At 42.3% G+C, this 25,000-nt stretch overlaps 1 protein-coding gene across 1 annotated transcript in view; it reads left to right on the top strand.

Annotated features, from left to right (window-relative positions):
- Positions 1–13,820: 13,820 nt before the first annotated feature.
- LOC143277441 (uncharacterized) overlaps positions 13,821–25,000 on the top strand; it is a 179,958-nt gene continuing 168,778 nt past the window's right edge. Inside the window, exon 1 of the mRNA XM_076582262.1 lies at positions 13,821–14,064. Within this exon, the coding sequence (XP_076438377.1) occupies positions 13,845–14,064 (220 nt within the window). The 5' untranslated portion in view covers positions 13,821–13,844. The remainder of the gene's footprint in view (positions 14,065–25,000) is intronic.

Genomic DNA, 25,000 nt, shown 5'->3' on the forward strand with positions numbered 1-25,000 from the left:
TGTATACTGTCGTTAGTCTATCCAACGTAATCAGTATTAGCAAGTTTTTATTGAGGATGGAGGTCAGTCATGCTATTAATCATTTTATTTCCTTGTTTATATAAAGGATGGAACAAATATATTCGAACGAATTATTGTATGATTATGTAGGGATATTAAGCGATGTGTTTTAAACTGTTTGCGCATGTACGCATGAAACATTGTAGCGTATGAATGTAACCGTTTCTCAGAAACACATTGCTCAAAGTGAAGATTTGCTTATACTTGTAGCGCAAAATTTATATGTATTCAGTTTATATATATGTATATATATATATATATATATATATAGAGAGAGAGAGAGAGAGAGAGATGTGTGTGTGTGTGTGTGTGTGTGTGTGTGTGTGTGTGTGTGTGTGTGTGTGTTCTTTTATATTTAAAAACAAAAGGTTGAATGCAATGTTTATGTCATTATAAGAGAAATATGTATTATTGGAAAAGTATGGAAAGACGTTAAACTGAAGACAACAACATGTATTATTGTTTGGATAGGACTGGAAAACGTAAAATGTGTCTTAGATAAATGAATAATGTTAGAAAGAAAGAATGACAAAAAAAAAAAAAAAATCTGCCTCTTACCCTACCCCACCCCCACCTCTCCTCCCCCGCAAAAAAAAAAAGAAAAAAAGAAGAAGAATAAAATGAAATGAAAAATAAATAGACACGGACATACAAAGGATATAATAAAGTTTATGAAGGAAACCTTCACTTGAAACTTCATATAAGCAAATAGATAAACAGACCAAGAGACAGACAGACAAAGAATGTCGTACGAATCACGTGACTTTTCCAGGCATGACGTGGCGCGATTTCAAAGGGTTCCCCAGCATTCAGGAACTGGAATGCAGGGGAGGAAACCTGGACCCCAATGTTAAATTAATGTCCCTGAAACTGTTCGCTGCTCATTCGAATTCTCTACTGGCTTCACTCAATGTGTTTACCAACAGTTGCGTGACGTTCAGTGAATATTCGTCGTGTGTGATTGACGCGGGTAATACCCACAGGTCCAAGGTTCGAATCCTCGTGTCGGATTTGGCTGAAGGGGAGAGTAGAGTGTTCGGTTGCAACGCTAGCACCCTGGCCGCTTTGGGGGATCCTAAAACCCTGTCTTGGACAACGTTGGTGACACGGAGGAGTAAGTCTCTCTCTGTCTCTGTCTCTTTGTCTCTCTTTACGGGTTTGTGTGTGTGAGTGTGTGTGTGTGTGCGTGTGTGTGTGTGTGTGTTTGTGTGTGTGTGTGTGTGTGTGTGTGTGTGTGTATGAGTGTGTGTGTGTGTGTGTGTGTGTGTGTGTGTGTGTGTGTGTGTGTGTGTTTCTTTTTTTGTGTGTAGATGTGTTGGTCTTTCCCTCTGTGTGTGTGTGTATATGTTTCTTCTTTGTGTGTAGATATGTTGTTTTTTTCCTCTGTGTGTGTGTGTGTGTGTGTGTGTGTGTGTGTGTGTGTGTGTGTGTGTGTGCACGGGGGCGCCTGTCTGTGTGTGTGTGTGTGCTTTGGGAGTGAGGAGAGGAGCAGTGTGAGGGAGCAGAGTGTAAAGACGGGATGATGTCCAGGTCTCTGCCCATGTCTCTGTCCCCAACATTTTGTCTGTCTGTCTGTCTGTCTGTCCGTGCCTCGTGTCACTCTCAGTCTATGTGTCCCTCCGTGTCTCTGTCTCTCTATGTCTCCATCTCTGTCTCTCCATGTCTCAATCTCTGTCTCTCCATGTCTCAATCTCTGTCTCTCTGTGTCTCAATCTCTGTCTCCATCTCTGTCTCTCTGTGTCTCCATCTCTGTCTCTCTTTGTCTCTGTTTCCGTCTCCGTCTCTAGCTTTCTCACCGATCTTCTCTCTGTCTCTGTCGCCGGCTCTGTCTGTCTGTACAAACGTCTGTTTATGTCTCCCACACTTCCTTTCGGTATGATTGTATTATAAGGCTGTATCTACATCAGTGTGTGTGTGTGTGTGTGTGTGTGTGTGTGTGTGTGTGTGTTTGTATGTGTGTGTGTGTAATGGTGGTGGAGGTAATGGTGTGTGTGTATATGTGTGTGTATGTGTGTGTGTGTGTGTGTAGTGGTGGTGGTGGCGGTGTGTGTGTTTGTGTGTGTGTGGTGTGGGTGTCCTTTTTGTCATTTTATCTTTCTATCTGTTTCTCTTCGTCTCTATTTCATCCCTCCATGGTATGCAAACAGGGTGAACTGCTGTAGATTCAATACTTAGACAATTCCACAGGATTGGGGCACGTTTTCAAGCACAAATCAAAAGCTAAAAATGTTGATGGTGAAATAAATAAACCAATTACGCATGGACCAAGCGATTCGTAACAAAAGTAACTTTTTTTCCCCCTTCACGTGTGCGCTTAGAGGGAAGCAATCCAGAGCGATTTCCCTTGTTCAGGGGAAGCAACTCCTCCATCAGGAATGTTGAGCAGGCCTTACAGCTCGGAAAACTATTCGCCAAGATGGCGTCGTGGCTTCAGCACACTGTGTTTCTGTGCTCGGAAATTTACCTGATTTTCTTCCTTTTCGGGGCTTCTGCATCTTCAAACGGTAGGGAACAAGTCACATTAGTTTCAGAGTCACTGAAGTAGTGCTCTCATAAACTTCAATCCGTTGAAATGATCGAGGTTTTGAGGATGGAAGATTTTGAGTCGAGGGGGTCGTGTTCTGCTTTAGCTGGGCTTGCAAGGAGAGGGAGAGAGATATTGACTGTGTAGTGTGTGGTGTGTGCGTGCGTGGAAGCATATTTTGTTATGCGTTGTGCAAAATTCGTGTTTGTTTCGGGGCTTTGACATTGCTCTGTAAAGTAGCAAGTCTGAAACAGAGAATGATATGATTATGAACACAACGACATAACATTTGTTCGATCAAAAAGAAAATAGAAAAAAGGGTGTCATTGTGATATTTATAATGTATGTACAGGAGTCTCACGCAAAGCAGTTAATTTTTACACTCTAACTATGGTTTCGATGCTAACTGTGGCTGGATGATTTTCACTTCCCAATTTTAACAGTATTATTTGGTATTTTAAATGGACGGAAAGATTATATTGCAATTTTTATTTCCCAGTTCAATTATAAAATATTAAGTAACATTAAAAAAAAAATCATTTGATACACCAAAAGATGTAAATATATTCCAATGGATTACTGACTGAATGTGTAGGGGTATTGAACGATAAGTGTAAACGTTCGCGCATGTATGCGTGAATTATTATGCCATACTCGTCACACACACACACACACACACACACACACACACACACACACACACACACATGAAATAACTTCGCTTGCCGATCTGCGTATTATATGAAATATAGAGGCATAGAAAATGTATAGTACATACACATACATTTATCATAATTATTTGAAATGTTTTGGTTGATTGCATTCTTCCTTTTTATTATCATTAGAGAAATATTCCATATTTTGATAGAGGTGGAACGATTAAAAAATGTTAGTCAAATAATCAAATAAAGGAATAATGAAAAACACTTTACAAACTTCCATCAAAAAGAAATGAGAAAAACATAGACGTAAAAATATATTGAGAAAAATACTTAATTTCTATGACGTTTTAACACCCGCCCCCTCATCCCCTAACCCCTCGCCCCAAGAAACTTCAACAACCCGCCCCCTCTTCCCCCCACCCCCAACTCTTTTGTGTACGAGTCACGTGACTTTCCAGGCATGACGTGGCGCGATTTCAAAGGGTTCCCCAGCATACAGGAACTGGAATGCAGGGGAAGCAACCTGGACCCCGATGTAAAATTACTGTCCTTGAAACTCTTCGATGCTCCATCGAATTCTCTACTTGCTTCTCTCAATGTGATCACCAACAGTTGTGTGACATTCAGTGAATATTCGTCGTGTGTGATTGACGCGGGTAATACGCACAGGTCCAAGGTTCGAATCCTCGTGTCGGATTTGGCTGAAGGGGAGAGTAGAGTGTTCGGTTGCAACGCTAGCACCCTGGCCGCTTTGGGGGATCCTAAAACCCTGTCTTGGACAACGTTGGTGATACGGAGGAGTAAGTCTGTGTGTGTGTGTGTGTGTGTGTGTGTGTGTGTGTGTGTGTGTGTGTGTGTGTGTGTTGGTTTGTGTGTGTGTGTGTGTGTGCGCGCATACGCGTGCGTGCATGTGTATGTGTGCGCGCGCGTTCTTACGTGCCTGTATTATAAATGTCATTGTTTTGTCTACTGTTTGGTGTGAGCTATATTTGGTGATATGAAAAATAACTGATCGTTGCGTATTGTTTGGAAAATAAACTGGAGTCTTGTACTGGACTTGTCAAGTGATCCTCAAAGTGCAGACAGATGAAAAGGAAGACGGGAGAGAGAAAGACACACACACACACACACACACACACACACACACACACACACACACACACACACACACACACACACACACACAGAGAGAGAGAGAGAGAGAGAGAGAGAGAGAGAGAGAGAGAGAGAGAGGCGGAATCGTTGTTTACTGAAAAGATTTATCACAAAATAAAAGAAACAAGCAAACGAGCAAACAGTCTCCTTCAAATGAATATATGGCAATATGGCAAAGCTTACATGGAATGATTCGCTTCAGAAGCGAAAAAAATCTATTTTCAAATTTTTTTCATACAATGCACAGCATACAATTTTATTTTAAAAAATATAAAAATTATAAAACGTTTCACCCTTGTTCGTCCTCACTTTCGATACAGCTGTTTCATTTCTAATGTATTTACTTATTTTATTTATCGTATATTAATCCATTCTCTGTCTGTCTGTCTTTCTTTTTCTTTCTTTCTTTCTTTCTCAGTTTCTGTCTGTCTGTCTGTCTGTCTGTCACACAAACACACACACACACACGCACACGCACACACACACACGCACACACACACACACACACACACACACACACACACACACACACACACACACACACTTCCTCTCTCTCACAGTGTCACTCCCTCTTGTTCCTTTGATATATTAGCTTTGACTTATGTTTTAGAACATTCGTATATCATACTATAGACAGTTAAGATATAATATGCACATGTTGTATCTACTTTTTTAAGTGGTTTCACACAAACCACGAAAACACCCGAGATGGGAGGTAACTGCTACCGGTCTGGCGTTTCCCAAAGGGAAGGAACTGTGCTTTGTTCCCCCCTACAACTAAGACACACACAGAGCAGAGTGAAGTCAGTTCGCCATGATGGCTGCCTACCGTGCAGAAAGGCTGTGGAGCTGGTCGTGTTTTTCTCTCGTGTTTCTCGTCATCGCTGTTTCGGGGACTGAGAACGGTACGTCAGTCATCTTGCTTGTGTTGTTAGGCAGCGTTCTATGTAGGTGTCAGCAGTGAATACTTGTTGTAGTTGGTACAGACAGAGGGGAAAGGTGTGGTGGAGGAGGGGTGTAGGCAGCAGTAGTGAGTGTCGAGCAGTATTGATGTGCAGTTCTCTACCAGGGCCTGTAGGCTGGCTGGGAATGGGGCGCCTTGTGTCAGTGTGGATACGTAGCGTTTGGGGATGGATACTCATGTTCTTTTGTGAATATTTCACTGTCTGTAATTCCAGTAAAATGAAATTTTATTTTTCGATGGTTAGCTTTTTGTGTACACTTTCTCCTTTTACGTTTCCTTAAATGAAAGAAGACATAGGTGGAAGAGGTGAAAATTGAAAACAAAATGCTGATGAGATCTCACCACTGTTTTTACATGCATGCTAGAATTCACGTCAGCTCTTTTCAATATCTATGAATTAGTCAGCAATTTAAATAAAATGCACTGGAAGAACAATATTTGAAATACCTGAAAATGGTTACAGCTTAGGAAAGATTATCCATATTTGATTTGTTCATTATATTTTTCAATGAAATGTTCTAAGGCCATTTACACGGTGTCCGGGTAATGGATAAAGTATACTTGCATTTGTGAATGAACGTTTTGCTTCGTAATGGTTTTTGAATAATTTCTGGATGCGCGCTTTTATTCTTTTTGATTATCAAGCCTTTTTTTTATGTCAAGTCAGTGTCGTTTTTGTATTTTGATACATTCTTGTGTAAAAGTAACTAAGGTTACAGGAAACTGAAGGAATATTTTTTTAAGCAATAATGGTGTCTATTGAGTATGTGATTTCAGATATAGAGGGGTAAATTCCCCATAATTGCTGATATTTCATTGATTAAAAGGGAATTTTGGAAACAAAATTGCATCAACCTTTTCAGGAATGATAACCCGAGATTTCAAAGGTTTCCCCAGCATACAGGAAGTGGAATGTTGGGGCCACGGCTTAAGGCCGGAAGTGAAACTGCTGTCTCTGAGACTGTACCGATCCAGTGATAAGTTTGTGCTGGCCTCTCTGAACGTGTTCACCAACAACTGTCTGACATACACTGATTATTCGTCCTGTGTGGTGAATACCACGGACACACACAATTCTCGTTTGCGTGTGCTGGTGTATGATTTGGAGGAAGGGGAGAGCAGGGAGTATGAGTGTAAGGCAACAGTGTTGGGGTCTGAGGGACAAGCCACTGAAATTGAATGGAAGGCCTTGGTTTCTCGAAGAAGTGAGTAGAATCTGTTTACCGTGTATATGGTCTTGTTGTTCCTGGTACTTCGTCATATTAGTCTGTCTGTCTGTCAGTTCTTCTGTCTGTATTATATCTCATTTATCTCTATGTTTTGAAGTTTGTGCGAACTCGTTGTATTGCAATGTATGTATGTATGTATGTATATGTGTGGGTGGGAGGTAGAGGGGGTGAGGGTGTGTGTGTGTGTGTGTGTGTGTGTGTGTGTGTGTGTGTGTAATGTGTGTAATATATGTTTGTATGTCATGTGCATGCGCTAGCGTGAGTGTGTGCACATGTGAACCTCTATACGTGTCTTTCTTTTGTGTGTAAAGTGTGTCCGTTCGTTCGTCTTTCTCTTTGTCTGATGCTTTGTTGTCTTTCTTTCTGCTTGTCTGTCTGACTGCATATCTGTTGATATGTTTGTCTGTCTGCCTGTCCATATATCTGTCTCTTTTTGTGATTTTGAATGACTTTGTTCTTATCGTATTTTCTGCTCCGAAATGACTACTGCAATCGGCTTCAGCGTGTTTCTGTCTGTCCGTCTCTTCACCTTTCCGTCTACGTGTATATATTCGTAAATCACTGTGTCATCCATGTCTGTCTATCTACGTGTGTGTGTGTGTGTGTGTGTGTGTGTGTGTGTGTGTGCGTGCGTGCGTGCATGTCATATGCTCGAACAGATGAGCACGTATTACATGCAGAGAGGCGTATCATGAATGAAAATGTTCATTTGCCTATTACACTCTCTCTCTAACTCTCTCTCTCTCTCTCTCTCTGTTTCTCTTTCCTTCTCTGTCTGTGCATGTTTAAAGTTATTCCCGCTTACATGCTCAGATATATGTATAATTTATATAATATAATATATATATATATATATATATATATATATATATATATATATATATATGTTGGTTCCGCTTTTTCTCACTTAAACAAAACGAGAGAGAGGGAAGGGATGGGGAGATTTCACACTGGGAAAAAAAGTGACTGGAAACAAATTTGCTTCCGTTTATTATTGCGTAAGAAAAATAAACCCTAGTATAGTTTAGTCAGTATTTTTGATGGCCATGATTATTACACTGTGCACTTTAGAATTCATTGGAATGGATATGATTCAGTCCGCATCATGTTGAAAAAATGGTTGAATGAAGACGACAAAGGGTTGCAATATGGGAGGTAACTCCTGCTGTCATAACTTTGTCAAAAGTGAGGTAACTCTTCTTTGTTCCCCCGACAACTGAGACAGAGGCAGACAGAGCAGAGTGAAGTCTGTTCGCCATGATGGCTGCCTACCGTGCAGAAAGGCTGTGGAGCTGGTCGTGTTTTTCTCTCGTGTTTCTCGTCATCGCTGTTTCGGGGACTGAGAACGGTACGTCAGTCATCTTGCTTGTGTTGTTAGGCAGCGTTCTATGTAGGTTTCAGCAGTGAATACTTGTTGTAGTTGGTACAGACAGAGGGGAAAGGTGTGGTGGAGGAGGGGTGTAGGCAGCAGTAGTGAGTGTCGAGCAGTATTGATGTGCAGTTCTCTACCAGGGCCTGTAGGCTGGCTGGGAATGGGGCGCCTTGTGTCAGTGTGGATACGTAGCGTTTGGGGATGGATACTGATGGGGATGGATAAACATGTTATTTTGTGAATAATTTAATCTGAAATGCTGGTGAAATAATTTTGTTGCTTTTTTTATGCACGTCTTAGTTAACTACCTCTTGTGTTTTTCGTGCTTACACATTTCTTGAAGGAAAGAAAGCTTTGACTGATGATACCAAATTGGACGGAAAATGCTAAAGAGAATTCTCCACTATTTCCACATGCAAGTTTATTTCGGCTCTGCTGCATTTTCAAGGAGGATGACTTTTAATATTTAGATAAATAAAATACATTGAAGTATTTGAAAGCGTTCCCAGATAACAATGTTATTCATATCTGATATGATCATTACATCTTTTTTTAAAGACATGTTCTCAGTATGCTTTTGTACAGTAGCAGAGCAAATGCTGAAGGAAGGATTTATGACTAGAAATTAATTCATGATTGTGATATAAATTCTACTTACGCACTATTTTTAAAAGCCGTTGTATGAGTCACTACCGTTTTGATATTTTAATATTTTCTTTCGTAAAAATGGAATAGATTAAAAAATAGTATTTTAAATAACGGTCTCTACTGACTTAAAAAAGTAAGTTTCAGGATTTAAAAGGAAAAGGTCGTTGGTATTGTACACATGCTGTGCTTTCTTAAAAAGAGAATTTCGGATACAAAATTGCATCACCCTTTACAGGATTGATCACCCGAGATTTCAAAGGCTTTCCCAGCATACAGGAAGTGGAATGCTGGGGCCATGGCTTAAGGCCGGAAGTGAAACTGCTGTCTCTGAGGCTGCTCCGTAACTATGACAAATTTGTGCTGGCTTCTGTCAACGTGATTTCTGGCACCTGTCTGACCTACACGGACTATTCCTCCTGTGTGGTGGACTCCACGGATACACATAATTCCCGTGTGCGTGTGCTGGTGTATGATCTGGAGGAAGGGGAGAGCAGAGAGTATGAGTGCACGGCAACCATTCTGGAATCTGAAGGAAAGGCGAAAGAGATCGTGTGGAAGGCTTTGGTCAGTCGAAGAAGTGAGTGGATTGATTGTCTTGTGTGGGAGGGTGAGTGGGTGGAGGGGGAGGATGGGAGGGGGGCTGTGTTGCTTTGATGCTGGTATATATTGTGTATGTGTCGTCTGTGTGTGTGTGTGTGTGTGTGTGTGTGTGTGTGTGTGTGTGTGTGTGTGTGTGTGTGTGTGTGTGCAGTTATCTTCCGAGAGCTATTTCGTTCTGATACGACATCACGTTTTGTTCCGTCTGTCTCTGTCTGTCTGTCTGTCTGTCAGTATCTGTCTCTCTCTGTCCATTTGTCTGTGTCCATCTCTAGTTTGATTCAGCCACCTAATTTTCCGATAGAATGATAAAGGTATGTCTACTGTAAGAAGTTTATTTTTCGTCCTTCCACCCTTCCTCCCTTCCTTCATTCTTTACTCTTCTCTGTCTGTCTGTCTGTCTGTCTGTCTGTCTCTCTCTCTCTCTCTCTCTCTCTCCCTCCCTCCCTCTCTCTTGCTGAATCCATTTACCTTTTATACAACACACACACGCACTCGCACATAATATTTATATTATGAGAGCAAATGGGAGGGAGGGAGGGAGATGGAGGGACAGGGAGGGAGAGAGAGAGAGAGAGAAGATGAACTCAACATGTGATTTGGTTTTAGTCTGTGTGAAGAGGGATGATTTTCATAAGCTAAACTCAACACATGATTCACGATGTGAATGTGTGCAACCATGGACAATTTCTGCGTGAGAAAGAGAGGCAGGATAAATCATTGTTGAAAAGATCCTTTTACCTTGCAGTTTGTTTTCTCAAGCCTCGTTAATTCAGATAAATTAAATTGTTCAGTCCACATTTCGTGCTATACCATGATGCTGCTTTTTGCGCATATGTTTACTTTTTCGTCGTTTTTGTTCAGCTGATAACTTTGAAACAGTCAATGAACGCTTTGCAATATGGGAGATAAATCCTGGTGACTTGACGCTTTGTTAAGGGAAGGAACTGTGCTTTGTTCCCCCTTCAACTGGAGAGAGAGCGGAGTGAAGGCAGTTCGCCATGATGGCTGCCTACCGTGCAGAAAGGCTGTGGAGCAGGTCGTGTTTTTCTCTCGTTTTTCTCGTCATCGCTGTTTCGGGGACTGAGAACGGTACGTCAGTCATCTTGCTTGTGTTGTTAGGCAGGGTTCTATGTAGGTGTCAGCAATGATAACTTGTTGTAGCTGCTATAGACAGAGGGGAAAGGTGTGGTGGAGGAGGGGTGTAGGCAGCAGTAGTGAGTGTCGAGCAGTATTGATGTGCAGTTCTCTACCAGGGCCTGTAGGCTGGCTGGGAATGGGGCGCCTTGTGTCAGTGTGGATACGTAGCGTTTGGGGATGGATACTCATGTTCTTGTGGGATCTGCTGAAAATCACAGTTGATTTATATATTTATTCTGGTGCATAATGGATTTGGATATTATTGTGTAGTTATATTCTTTCAATAGAATCACTCGTGTAAAATTGATGAGATCTATCCTCTGTTTTTTACTTGAAATCAGTTACATTTTTTTTCTTCTTTTTTTTTATCATCATCTGACCATTATTGAAAGAGGTATCATTCATTCTGAATCACATAAACAAAAGTTCCATTCAGATGCTGATATTCGTTAATTAATGAGCATAGCATGCTTAAAGAAAAAAATCGAAATTGCTTCCATTACCACTTATATGAGGTTTCAACATTTCCCCTGGTTTACTCAAAGATCGGAAACGTTTGGATTGTGACTTGAAAGTGCCTTTCTTTACAAATTATATTTTTGAAGCATGTTTGTTTTCTGGTGGTGGTGGGACGGCGGGGGTGGGGGGTACATTATCTATCAACCATTATAATGCAAACAAGTGTGTTTTGCACATATTTTAATCAAATGTTATGCGTTTTAGCATTTAAAATATAGGTTTTGAGGTTAGGGCGTTAAGGAGGATTAGAAGTAAAATAATATGGGACATTATATACTATCAGAGATGTGATGCGTTTCGTTTAAGAAAAATGAACGAAAGCATAACATCATTTCAGGGATAATCACACGAGATTTCAAAGGGTTCCCCAGCATACAGGAAGTGGAATGCTGGGGCCACGGCTTAAGACCGGAAGTAAAACTGCTGTCTCTGAGACTGTACCGGTCCAGTGACAAGTTTGTGCTGGCCTCTCTGAACGTGTTCACCAACAACTGTCTGACCTACACTGATTATTCCTCCTGTGTGGTGAACACCACGGACACACACAACTCTCGTTTACGTGTGCTGGTGTATGACCTGGAGGAAGGGGAGAGCAGGGAGTACGAGTGCACTGCCACTATCGTTGGGTCGGACGGGAAAGCTACTGAGCTTCTTTGGAGTATTTTGGTGACGCGAAAAAGTAAGTACTGAAGAAATTACCGTGATAACGAGCGTTGCTGATGAGAAGCACATTGGAGATTGAAGAATGCATGGACCAGTGTGTGTGTGTGTGTGTGTGTGTGTGTGTGTGTGTGTGTGTGTGTGTGTGTGTGTGTGTGTGTGTGTGAACATATTTGTGGGAAGTGTGAGAACCTGACAAAATCGTGGGTCCATTATGGTGACGCGTAAAAGTAGGTTTCTGATTTATCAGTGGTTTGGTGGTTTGTTTTTGTTTTTTTTTTGGTTTTTTTTTATTAGGGTGGTGAGTGTGCAGTGGTATATTTGTCTGTTCGGCTGTTCTGTCTTTTCTTGTCTCACTGTCCCTGTGTATGTGTGTGTGTGTGTGTGTGTGTGTGTGTGTGTGTGTGTGTGTGTGTGTGTGTGTACCTGTACCTCTCTCTCTCTCTCTCTCTCTCTCTCTCTCTCTCTCTCTCCTGTTTTTCTGTTTCTTCCTCTCTTCTCTCCCTCTCTCTCTCCTTCTCTTTCTCTCTCTCTCTCTCTCTCTCTCTCTCTCTCTCTCTGTGCCTCCTTCTCTCCCTCTCTCCGTCTCTCCATTTCTATTATCGCTGCAGACCCGCGTACTCAAGCGACCATATACGTCCACATACGTACATATGGTAGCGTCCAAGCATGCTAGTGTCCCACTAACAAAATGGATATGCACATGAGTTCACGCACACGCGTGCATACTCATTCATTTGTCATAAAATTCATGACAGTGTTCCCTAAGCACATGAGTAAAGGTACCCCCTCCCTTCCTCTCTCCCCCCGTATCTATGCCTATGTCAGTGTAGGCGAGAATGTGAGTATGAGGAAAGAGAGATTGGTGGGTGTGACATTGTTCAAAACATTCTTGGCGAATAACTGGGAATTTTTTTTATTTTACCTGGTGATTTGTTTACTCAAACTTGGTCAGTTTATGCTTAACTGGTCATTCAACATGTGGTATGTATCACGAACATACTTTTGCACTGAACAACTTTAATTTATTATCGTTTGTGTCCCGTTGATAACTCTGAAACAGTCAATGAACGCTTCGCGATATGGGAGATAAATCCTGCCGACTTGACACTTTTCGAAGGGAAAGAACTGTGCTTTGTTCCCCCTACAACTGAGACACACAGAGAGCAGAGTGAAGGCAGTTCGCCATGATGGCTGCCTACCGTGCAGAAAGGCTGTGGAGCTGGTCGTGTTTTTCTCTCGTGTTTCTCGTCATCGCTGTTTCGGGGACTGAGAACGGTACGTCAGTCATCTTGCTTGTGTTGTTAGGCAGCGTTCTATGTAGGTGTCAGCAGTGAATACTTGTTGTAGTTGGTACAGACAGAGTGGAAAGGTGTGGTGGAGGAGGGGTGTAGGCAGCAGTAGTGAGTGTCGAGCAGTATTGATGTGCAGTTCTCTACCAGGGCCTGTAGGCTGGCTGGGAATGGGGCGCCTTGTGTCAGCGTGGATACGTAGCGTTTGGGGATGGATACTCATGTTCTTTTGTTACCAGTTCACTGTTTGAAATGCCAATGAATTAAATAAGATAAATAATCTTTTGCTAGTGAACTATTTTTGTCTTAACGTTTATTAAGTGAAAGAAAACGCAGGCTGCGTATAATATGTTAAAATTGAAACGCAAAATGCTGATGAGAGCTATTTTCACATGCAAGTTAAATTCGGCTCTTCAAGTTCTCTTTTCAATGTGGGTGACTTGATAAATTGCATAATTAAAATGCATTGTAAGTACAATATATAAACGTTATTACAAATCCAAAAAGATTATTCATACTTACCATGATCATTAGATTTTTAAAGAACTCAGTATGCATATGGCACATAGCCGGAACTGTTGTTTAAACGTGCATGCGTTTATAAATGAAATTTCAATCTTTATGATTTTAATATGATTTAATGTCAGTTACTAGTACCATAAAACATAGTGCTTTTTTAACGTAGTATAAAAACCACTAATATTTTGATATTTTTTTAATAATTTTTTTTAAATTGTGGGAGAGATTAAAGGGACTGAAGGCATTGTAAGTTGAAAAGAAGTAAGTGGGGTCTATACATGTTGTGATTAAGGATTTCAGAGGATAAATCCGTTAGGTATTTCCAAACTGTGCTTTATTTAAGAGGGAAGTTCGGAAACAAAATTCCTTCGCCCTTTACAGGAATGGTCACTCGAGATTTCAAAGGGTTCCCCAGCATACAGGAAGTGGAATGCTGGGGCCATGGCTTAAGGCCGGAAGTGAAACTGCTGTCTCTGAGGCTGCTTCGTTCCCAGGACAAATTCATGCTGGCTTCCATCAACGTGATTTCTGGCACCTGTCTGACCTACACGGACTATTCCTCCTGTGTGGTGAACTCCACGGACACACACAACTCTCGTTTACGTGTGCTGGTGTATGACCTGGAGGAAGGGGAGAGCAGGGAGTATGAGTGCACTGCCACAGTGATGGGGTCTGTTGGAAAAGCCAAGGAACTTGTCTGGAGTACTCTGGCTGTACGGAAGAGTGAGTAGAATCATTTGCCGTGAAGGAACCATTTTATGTAACCCTCTCTCTCTGTCAGTCTGCCTGTGTGTGTGTGTGTGTGTGTCTGTCTGTCTGTCTGTCTGTCTCTCTCTCTCTCTGTCTCTGTCTCTGTGTCTGTTTGTCTGTTTGTCTGTCTTTGTATCTCTCTCTCTCTCTTTCAACTAATTTGTACAAAACCTATTAAGCTGTAGCTTAACTACTGAAACTCAAGTTTGTTTCTTCGAAAAGAGCAATATATGCCATTCCAAGCAGCATTACATTGAATGTTTGCCGCAAACATTGTTTGCAAAGGTTTAAACCCATATTGGCTGCCTGAGATTTAGACCTCTGCACACCCCCGAAAACAGAGTATGGCTGCCTACATGGCGGGGTAAAAACGGTCATACACGTAAAAGCCAAATCATGTACATACGAGTGAAGGTGGGAGTTGCAGCGCACGAAAGCAGAAGGAGAAGAAGAAGACCCGCGCTCAATGGTTTGGATTCAGAAAAAAAAACAACATATGTCTCTCTATTTGTCTGTCTGTCCTTCTGTGTGATGACCAACTTTCGGAGCAAAGAATCTGCTAGCTTTACAGCTTGTCAAACGACTGTCTTCATTGTCAAAGAGACATTGCCCTTTTGTTTGCTTAATTTATCATACTTTTTCTCTTTGTCTCTCTCAGCGTCTCTGTGTCTCTGACTGTCTGTCTCTCTGTCTGTCTGTCTGTCCCTCTGTCTCTCTCCGTATGTATATCTCTGTCTGTATTGGTGTGTATGTGCGTACGAGGAAACAGAGAGAGTGGTCGGGTGTGACATTCAAAATTCTCAAGGCCTGACTGAGCGCGATATGTTACGCTGCTGGTCAAGCATCTGTTTCGAAGATGTGGTGTGGCGTATATGGATTTGTCCAAACGCAGTGGCGCCTCATTGAGTAACTGAGCTGAACTCAAGAAATTTTTGGCGAATGAATCAATCATCAATTATCAATCAATTATCAATCATCGACCAAACATTACTGTTAATACTGATCTTTTCTCAAACCTGTTCATTTTACACTAACAGGCGTGTGTGTGTGTGTGTGTGTGTGTGTGTGTGTGTGTGTGTGTGTGTGTCTGTGTGTGTGTCTGTGTGTGTGTGTGTGTGTGGTATATATCACGAACCTCCCTTAGAGCTGAACAGCTTCAGTGTATTGTCATTATGTTCCGTTGATAACTCTGAAACAGTCAATGAACGCCTCGCAATATGGGAGATAAATCCTGCTGACTTGACGATTTGAAAAGGGAAGGAACTGTGCTTTGTTCCCCCTACAACTGAGACACACAGAAAGCAGAGTGAAGGCAGTTCGCCATGATGGCTGCCTACCGTGCAGAAAGGCTGTGGAGCTGGTTGTGTTTTTCTCTCGTTTTTCTCGTCATCGCTGTTTCGGGGACTGAGAACGGTACGTCAGTCATCTTGCTTGTGTTGTTAGGCAGCGTTCTATGTAGGTGTCAGCAGTGAATACTTGTTGTAGTTGGTACAGACAGAGGGGAAAGGTGTGGTGGAGGAGGGGTGTAGGCAGCAGTAGTGAGTGTCGAGCAGTATTGATGTGCAGTTCTCTACCAGGGCCTGTAGGCTGGCTGGGAATGGGGCGCCTTGTGTCAGTGTGGATACGTAGCGTTTGGGGATGGATACTCATGTTCTTTTGTGAATAATTTACTCTTTGAAATGCCAATAAATTAAATGAAAATGAAATAGATAATCTTTCGCTTGTTAGCTATTTACGTGCATTTTTCTATTTTAACATTTGCCAAATGATCGAAAACGTAGGTTGAGTATGTCAAAATTGAATGCAAAATGCTGACGAGAAATCGCCGCTGTTTTCATATACAAAATTGATTCAGATCCTGTTTTGGTGATTCAATAAATTGTATAAATAAAATGCTTTGAAAGAACATTATATGAAGTACGTGAAAGTGGTCACAAATCCTAAAACTGAGTAGAATATTATTTATATTTGCTTTGATAATTATATTTTTACGTACTCAGTTCACATATGGTACATAGCCAGAACTATTGTTTAAACGTACATATGTATGCATTTATAAAATTTTCAATCATTATGATATTAATATAATTTCATGTTAGTTAATGTTATCATATAAAGCACAATACGTTTTCTTTTTAAAAACGTGGTATAACAACAACCACTATCATTTTGATATTTCTATAATGGTTTTCTGAAATTGTGGGGGAGTTTAAAAGAATTTGGAGGCATTGTAAGTTGAAAAGAAGTAAGTGGGGTCTATACATGTTGTGATTAAGGATTTCAGAGGATAAATCCGTCAGTGCTTTCCAAACTGTGCTTTCTTTAAGAGGGAAGTTCGGAAACAAAATTGCTTCACCTTTTACAGGAATGGTCACCCGAGATTTCAAAGGTTTCCCCAGCATACAGGAAGTGGAATGCTGGGGCCACGGCTTAAGACCGGAAGTGAAACTGCTGTCTCTGAGACTGTTCCGGTCCAGTGACAAGTTTGTGCTGGCTTCTGTCAACGTGATTTCTGGGACCTGTCTGACCTACACAGACTATTCCTCCTGTGTGGTGAATACCACGGACACACACAACTCTCGTTTACGTGTGCTGGTGTATGACCTGGAGGAGGGGGAGAGCAGGGAGTATGAGTGTAAGGCAACAGTGCTGGGGTCTGAAGGAGAAGCGGACAAAATCATGTGGTCAGTGATGGTGGCAAGAAAAAGTGAGTAGAATAATGAAGAGTGTACACGTGCAAATTATGTATTTGTTTCCCTGCTTCCCCAACCTCTCCCTATCTCTCACTCTCCCTCCCTGTTTCAGTGTCTGTCTGTCTGTTTCTCTCTCTTTCTCTCTCCCTCCTCTTCACACACACACACACACACACACACACACACACACACACACACACACACACACACGCACACACACACACATGTACGTAGTGAAACAGAAGTGCGCATACATGTATACATACATACTGGCTTTTTATTTGTTTTTTGTTGGTTTTTGTTTGAACGTCGCTCTCTGCCTCTGTGTGTGTGTGTGTGTGTGTGTGTGTGTGTGTGTTTGTGTGTGTGTGTTGTCTATCTGTCTGTTTGTGTGTCTTTTCTGATTGTCTGTTTTTAAAACTGTATCACTCTCTCTGTCTTTGCCTCTCACTCAGTCTCTCTGTCTCTGTCACGCTCTGTCTCATTCTCTGTCTCTATCTCTGTCTGTCTGTCTCTCTGTCTATGTCTGTCTGTCTGTCTGTTTCTGTCTCTTTCTCCCCCCCCCCTCTCTCTATCTATCTATCTATCTGTCTGTCTGTCTGTCTAATTCGCCATATGTCTGCATATGAGAGTATGTGTGAGGAAAGAGAGAGAGAAGGGGTGGGGGGGCTGAGGGGGGGAGGGAGGGTATTGTTGAACCGATCTTGGCGAATTACAAAATAACGTTCTAAATCATATACCCGGTGGTTTGTTTACTAAAACTGAAATTTTGCATTAAATGGCCATCCTGCACACAGTATATTACATCACAATCCTACATTTGCTCTGAACGACTTAAATTTATCGTTGATTGTGTTCAGCTGATAAATCCGAAACAGCTACTGAACGCCTTGCAATATGGGAGATAAATCCTGCCGACTTGACGCTTTGAAAAGGGAAGGAACTGTGCTTTGTTCCCCCTACAACTGAGACACACAGAGCAGAGTGAAGTCAGTTCGCCATGATGGCTGCCTACCGTGCAGAAAGGCTGTGGAGCTGGTCGTGTTTTTCTCTCGTGTTTCTCGTCATCGCTGTTTCGGGGACTGAGAACGGTACGTCAGTCATCTTGCTTGTGTTGTTAGGCAGCGTTCTATGTAGGTGTCAGCAGTGAATACTTGTTGTAGTTGGTACAGACAGAGGGGAAAGGTGTGGTGGAGGAGGGGTGTAGGCAGCAGTAGTGAGTGTCGAGCAGTATTGATGTGCAGTTCTCTACCAGGGCCTGTAGGCTGGCTGGGAATGGGGCGCCTTGTGTCAGTGTGGATACGTAGCGTTTGGGGATGGATACTCATGTTCTGAAAGCCAACGAAATGAATTATTTTTCGTTATACACTTCGTAGATAGTTATATATTTATATTTCTGACTATTACATATCTTAAATGGAGGAAAACGTAGATGGAAGATACCAAAATTAAATGCATAATCTTGCAGGGTACTAGCCACTGTTTCCTTTTCAATATTGACGAGTTGTTAAACCTTGTACATCTAGCGAATTGAAAATTCGATATGGAAAGTGCTTGATAGTTGTTACATAGTCTAAAAGATTTTTTTTTTCTATGTTTCATGATTATACGATTTTTTAGAATAAATTTTCTAAGCAAGCTTAAGGCACAGTGCCAGTGAGATGGCTAAAAGGTGCTAGCACTTGTGAATGAAACATTACTTCGTTATAGTTTTGAAATCATTAATTTAGTGCGATGGCTAAATCATGCTAGCGCTTGTGACTGAAAACTTACTTTCTCATAGTTTTTAGATAATTAATTTCCTCAGAGGAACTTTCGTTGTCTAATTATTAACCTTTTTTAAAATTGTTTAACACGTCAGTGTTTTTTTTATATTTTGGTATTTTCTTCTGTAAAAGTGACTAAGGTCAAAAGAAAATAATAGAAGGAAATAACGTATGAAATGATAATATCGAATTCTATGCCGAAAAGGATGTAAGGGGGTAAATTCCTCAACACTGACCATACTGAATTTTTTTTCAAAGCGGGAATTGCGGAAACAAAATTGCATCAAACTTTTCAGGTATTATCACCCGAGATTTCAAAGGGTTCCCCAGCATACAGGAAGTGGAATGCTGGGGCCACGGCTTAAGACCGGAAGTGAAACTGCTGTCTCTGAGACTGTACCGGTCCAGTGACAAGTTTGTGCTGGCCTCTCTGAACGTGTTCACCAACGACTGTCTGACCTACACGGATTATTCATCCTGTGTGGTGAACACCACAGACACTCACAATTCTCGTTTGCGTGTGCTGGTGTATGATTTGGAGGAGGGGGAGAACAGGGAGTATGAGTGTAAGGCGTCGTTTATGGGGTCCGAGGGAGAACCTGACAAAATCGTGTGGTCCACTGTGGTGACCCGTAAAAGTGAGTCGACGTTTTTTGGTTGTTGTTGTTGTTGTTGTGTGTGTGTCCGTGTGTGTGTGTGTGTGTGTGTGTGTTTGTTTGTTGTTGTTGTTGTTTCATTCATTGATTTTTTTTTTTGCCTCTGTTTTCTTTCTCTTTTTTTTGTGTGTGTCTTTTTGATTGTATGTACATGTGTGTGGCTCTGTTTTTCAGCCTCTCTGTCTTTCTGTCTGTCTCCCCTCTCTCTCCTTTAATGTCCCCCATCCTGTGTGTCTCTCTGTGTCTGTCTGTCTTTGTTTGTCTGTCTGTCTGTCTCTCTGTTTCCATGTCTGTGTGGGGTGTTATATTTGTATGCTTGTGTGCGCAGGCGCACTTGTTAAAAAGTGGGAGTGGTGAAGGGTGTTTATTTGTTGTTGTTTTGTGTGTGTGTGTGTGTGTTTGTGTGTGTGTGTGTGTGTGTGTGTGTGTGTGTGTGTGTGTGTGTGTGTGTCTGTCTGTCTGTCTGTCTGTCTGTCTGTGTGTATGTGTGACTGTGCCTGTGATTCGGTGTGTATGTGTGTAAGTGAAGGAAGAAAATGACATCCATGTGAAAGTTACGTGCACGTGATCACGCATTTGTGATCGTACCTTGCCTTTGAACATTGCCGATACATGGTATGTCGTGGAATGCAGACACTGATACAGCTCTAAGCTTTAATATTCTCTCAATCATCGATAAAACATAATTATGGTCAACCAATACTGATCTTTACATGAACGGGTGTACTGATGGAGTGGTCACTGAGTTAACAGTTGATGGTTGGATGACTGACAGATATAGTTTTACTCGTCTGAAGAAGAAAGAATCATGTGCATGTGGTATGTATCGGGTGTCCCCCCCAAAAAAGTGAACCGCTTTTTGACAAGTATTTTCTCAATGATAGAGAAACCGAATTCTTTGAAAATTTTCACACAATAGCCTTAGAGTATCATCTACAAGTCTCGTTTAGATGCAAATTATGCGAGTATTGTCAAATTCAAAACAGCATATAAAAAAAATCTGTACTCATATCTATATTCTGTTTGTGGAATCAATCATTAACCCCTGGCAGCTGAACATAGATGAAATGATATCAGTGTGGCAGGAGTTTGCGGTGCAATGACTACTCGTCGTGTACGTGGAAACTGACGGGCGCAATGGCCGAGTGGTTAAAGCGTTGGACTTTCAATCTGAGGGTCCCGGGTTCGAATCTCGGTAACGGCGCCTGGTGGAGATTTTTCCCATCTCCCAGGTCAACATAATTATGTGCAGATAGATCTGTTAGTGCCTGCACCCCCTTCGTGTGTATACTCAAGCAGAAGATCAAATCCGCGCGTTAAAGATCCTGTAATCCATGTCAGCGTTCGGCGGGTTGTGGAAACAAGAACATACCCAGCATGCACACCCCCGAAAGCGCAGTATGGCTGTCTACATGGCGGGGTTAAAAAAAGAAAGAAAAAAACACCAAGACGGTCATACACGTAAAAGCCTTTTCGTGTACAGTATACGAGTGAATGTGGGAGTTGCAGCCCACGAACGCAGAAGAAGATGAAGTACGTAGAGACGGTGTCATTGATTCTGCCGAACAAAGGTATTGATAATCCACAGAAGAAGGACGTGTATCTTCAGAAAAAGGGCTGAAGCCCTTACCTGTAACCTGAAGCAGGGAAGGAATTTTGTTTATTTAATGTCCCGTACGTTACACATAGCGGCGATGATGGTAGACTCTCAGTCTTCATTTTTTTTAGGGGGTGACAGTCCGTCACTGACAAATTTATTCGTCAGTAGCTGGGCAACAAGGGTTTGTTTATCGGTGGGATAATGAATGTGTCTGTCAGCATGATGTCTGCATGTCGGAAATAGACACCGTATGTTAGTCTGAGTCATCCTTTCATGTCCTTCATCATCATCATCGTCATGTTGTCTGTCATTGAATTACGTCAGTTGATGATGATGGTGCTGACTGATGGGTAGGAGGATCGCATTCGATCTGTTTATCTTCTTCTTCTTCTTCTTCTTCTTCTTCTTCTTCTTCTTCTTCTTCTTCTTCGTCTTCTTCTTCGTCTTCTTCTTCTTCTTCTGCGTTCGTGGGCTGCAACTCCCATGTTCACTCGTATGCACACGAGTGGGCTTTTACGTGTATGACCGTTTTTACCCCGCCATGTAGGCAGCCATACTCCGTTTTCGGGGGTGATCTGTTTATCGATCCTTGTGTCTTTTGCTGTGATCTTTTTTTACTCACTCATGTTCGCTGTCTGTTCATCTTTTCCAGTAGCTGTCTCTTTTTGTCCGTCTGTCTGTCTGTCTGTCTTTCTGTCTTTCTCTCTGCCTGTTTGTATACATGAAGAGTATGTCTGCCTGCATATTACCTGTGTGCGTTTTTGTCTTTTTTTCCTGTTCCACCCATCTCCCATCTCTGTCTTTCTATCTATCTATCTATCTATCTATCTATCTATTTGTCTATCTATCTATCTGTCTGGCTGTCTGTCCGTCTGTCTGTCTGTCTCTCTGTCTCTCTCTCTCTCTCCCTCTTGCTCTCTCTACTGTCTCTATGTCTTCCCTCCCTTCTTCCTCCACACACACACACACACACACACACACACACACACATATATATATATATATATATATATTAGCTTTTCAGTGCCCCTGCATATTAGAGTTTGTTTAAAATGCTGTGCATTCATTGGTGCTTTACATTTTCCGTTACCCAAAAGGAGCTCTTTATTTTAATTTTGGGGCTTGAAACAAGCACCGGCGATCATGTGTGTGTGTGTGTGTGTGTGTGTGTGTGTGTGTGTGTGCTTTCGTATGTGCACGTGTTCGTGCGTTCATGCGTGTGTGCGTGCTTGCGCGCGTTTATGCGCGTGTGCGTGTTTGTATGCGTACGTGCTTACTTGTGTGAGTATATGCGTGTGTATAGTGTTAAAAAAACTATTTTTGCTCCTGATGCTGTTACTTCATTTTTGAATATATCTAATTTCGAGGAAACGCAAATAACACACAACACAGACTTTTGCAAGACTCGCGCGAAATTGTTCACAACAAGGGAAAGAAATCTTGGTTCCTTCCAGGCCTGCAAGGGAAGCAACTGCTAGTTTTGTCTCGTTTAGTGCGTGCTGTGTTGTTGCTGTCGAAGGCTGCAGTAGTGGTAGAGAGAGAAAGAGAGAGAGAGAGAGAACCACGACAGTTCGCCATGATGGCTGCACAGTGCTGTGTCAGTGTTCGTCTTGTGATTTCTCTTCTCTTCTGCTTCTTCATCAGCAGTTCTTGTGCTCACAACGGTAGGCGAATTTTCTTAGGGTGTTGCAAGTGAAGGTTTGGTGATGGTTTTGAAGGGTATGCTTAAGGGTAGGGGTGGAATTTTAGGTATTCTTTTTGTCAGAATGGTCGAGTATGGTGGAGAAATGAAAGGGGGGGGGTAGTATTGATGTTCCCTTGCTTAGCGTTGCGGGCGCCATGTTTATCAAGCGAGCTTTAGAGGGTCACAGTTAGTAGCTGTTTATACCGAGGTGTTGTCGGTAGTTACTGTACGGTTATGGATTAGTAATGGAAGTAGGTTGAATTCAGGATGACAGGTTAAATGTTTATAGTTTGAATATCCACCGTGAGTGCGTTAAACAGAGCAGATTTAATCAGGCAAAATCCACAGATAGGATAGGTCTTTTCTGACTGTACTGCTGTTCTGAGCGCTTTAATGCCAGCGTGTGGGTGGGTGGGTGGGGGGTTCATTTGTAATTAACGTTATCAGTGGTTTTATTCGACAACACGGTAATGAAGATAATCTGTAATGATTAGTATTCCGCATTATATTACCACGAGCTTGTAACTGAACCAATAATGAAGCAGCAAATGTTACGCAGAAAAGAAATACATGTACAGATGAAATTATAGTTATGTAAATGTGGGGTTGTTTTTTTTTTGTTTTGTTTTTTGTTGTTGTTGTTGTTGTTGTTGTTGTTGTTTTTTTATAGTAAAATGATGTTTCGATATTGTGAAGCTGGTAAGCGTACGTTTCATAACAGTAGTATCACGAAAATTGAACGAATGTGTTGGAGGAAATGCAGGGTGTAGGGGTGGTGATGGTGGAAGGGAGACATAGAGATTTCGTCGTTTTCATGTGTATTTAAAAAGAGAGTAGCCACCGTCAACATTGAATAAAGATTGATTAATGGGTTGTGCAAATCGGGGGGTCAGATTTGGGGAAGGTTCCACTCCGCAACAGAAGTTTTATAAGAGGGTAGCATCCGTCAATATTTTGAGAGAAGAAAAAGGGTTATTTGTGGAGAAAATTCTGATTTTTTTTATTGTCAAATCCACCACCCCCCACCCCCACTCCCGTCCCACCATAGGCCTCACCACCAAATCGTTCAAGGGCATAGCCAGCATACAGGAAGTGGAGTGCTGGGGCGATGGCTTGAAACCGGAAACGAAGCTCATGTCGCTCAAACTGCTCAGAAAACACGACCAGACCGTTCTCACCTCGCTCAACGCCATCTCCAACACTTGTCTGACGTATGCGGATTACTCTTCGTGTGCTGTGGACACTGTGGACACTCACAAGTCCCGCCTCCGTGTGTTGGTGTATGATCTGGAGGAAGGGGAGAGTAGGGAGTACGAATGTGTGGCTCTGGCGCTGAGGACCACCGGAGACGCTAGCGAAACGACCTGGTCTGTTGTGGTCAGTCGGGAAAGTAAGTATTGTAGAGTGTGAGAGAGAGAGAAAGTGTGTGTGTGTGTGTGTGTGTGTGTGTGTGTGTGTGTGTGTGTGTTTGGGTGGCGGGAGGGGGGTGGGTTAGGGGAGGGGTGTCACGGGTAGGGAAGATAGTTTTGCGAGTCAGTGTGTGGTGTGGAGGGGTGCGGAGGGGGGGGGGGTTGGGGGGGGGGATGGGGGCTTGAGGGAAATAGGGAGTTGTGTGTGTGTGTGTGTGTGTGTGTGTGTGTGTGTGTGTGTGTGTTGTGGGATGAATGTGCGTCTTTTTTCTTTTCTGTCATTGTTTCTTCCCTATGTTCTTTCTCTTTCTATTTTTTTCTTTAAGAAAGAGATACGGAAAGACATTGACCGATAGAGAGGGGGCGAGGAGGGGGAGCTGAGAGACGGGGGTGCTTCTCTTAACGGGTATATATATATATATGTGTGTGTGTGTGTGTGTGTGTGTGTGTGTGTGTGTGTGTGTGTGTGTGTGTGTGTGTGTACAGTATACAGAGAGAGAGATCAATGCGTGCACGCCAGCGTATTGTTGGGTGGGAACTCACTGGCACCTCTGTACGTATTGTTACGGGTGCTCGTGTGTGTGATGTGTGTGATGTGTGTGTGTGTGTGTGTGTGTGTGTGTGTGTGGGTGTGTGTGTTGCGTCCATCAAATTTGCTGCGAGAACTTTAGACTGTTCTTTCGTATTAATTAACAACATTATCGTGCTCGTCCCCCAGAAAGTTAAGTTAGTTATAACAAATGTGTGGTTTAATCAGGAAGATTCCTCCCCCCGCCCCCCGCCCCACCCCCACCCCCCTCTCTCTCTCTCAATCACTCTGTCTCTCTGTCTCTGTCTCTGTCTCTGTCTCTCTATCTCTCTCTCTCTCTCTCTCTCTTTACAGATGTTTGATGAGAAGGTCTCACCCAACAGTGCTTCACAAGTCTGAATCAGTCACTGTTCCTGCTGATCAAAATACACTGTAACCATCGCGGACAATCAAACACACACACACACACACACACACACACGCACACACACACACACACACACACACGCACGCACGCACGCACGCACGCACACACACACACACACACACACACACACACACACACACACATG

This window comes from Babylonia areolata, chromosome 34 (assembly GCF_041734735.1).
Source record: "Babylonia areolata isolate BAREFJ2019XMU chromosome 34, ASM4173473v1, whole genome shotgun sequence".
NCBI classification, from domain to species: Eukaryota; Metazoa; Mollusca; class Gastropoda; order Neogastropoda; family Buccinidae; genus Babylonia; species Babylonia areolata.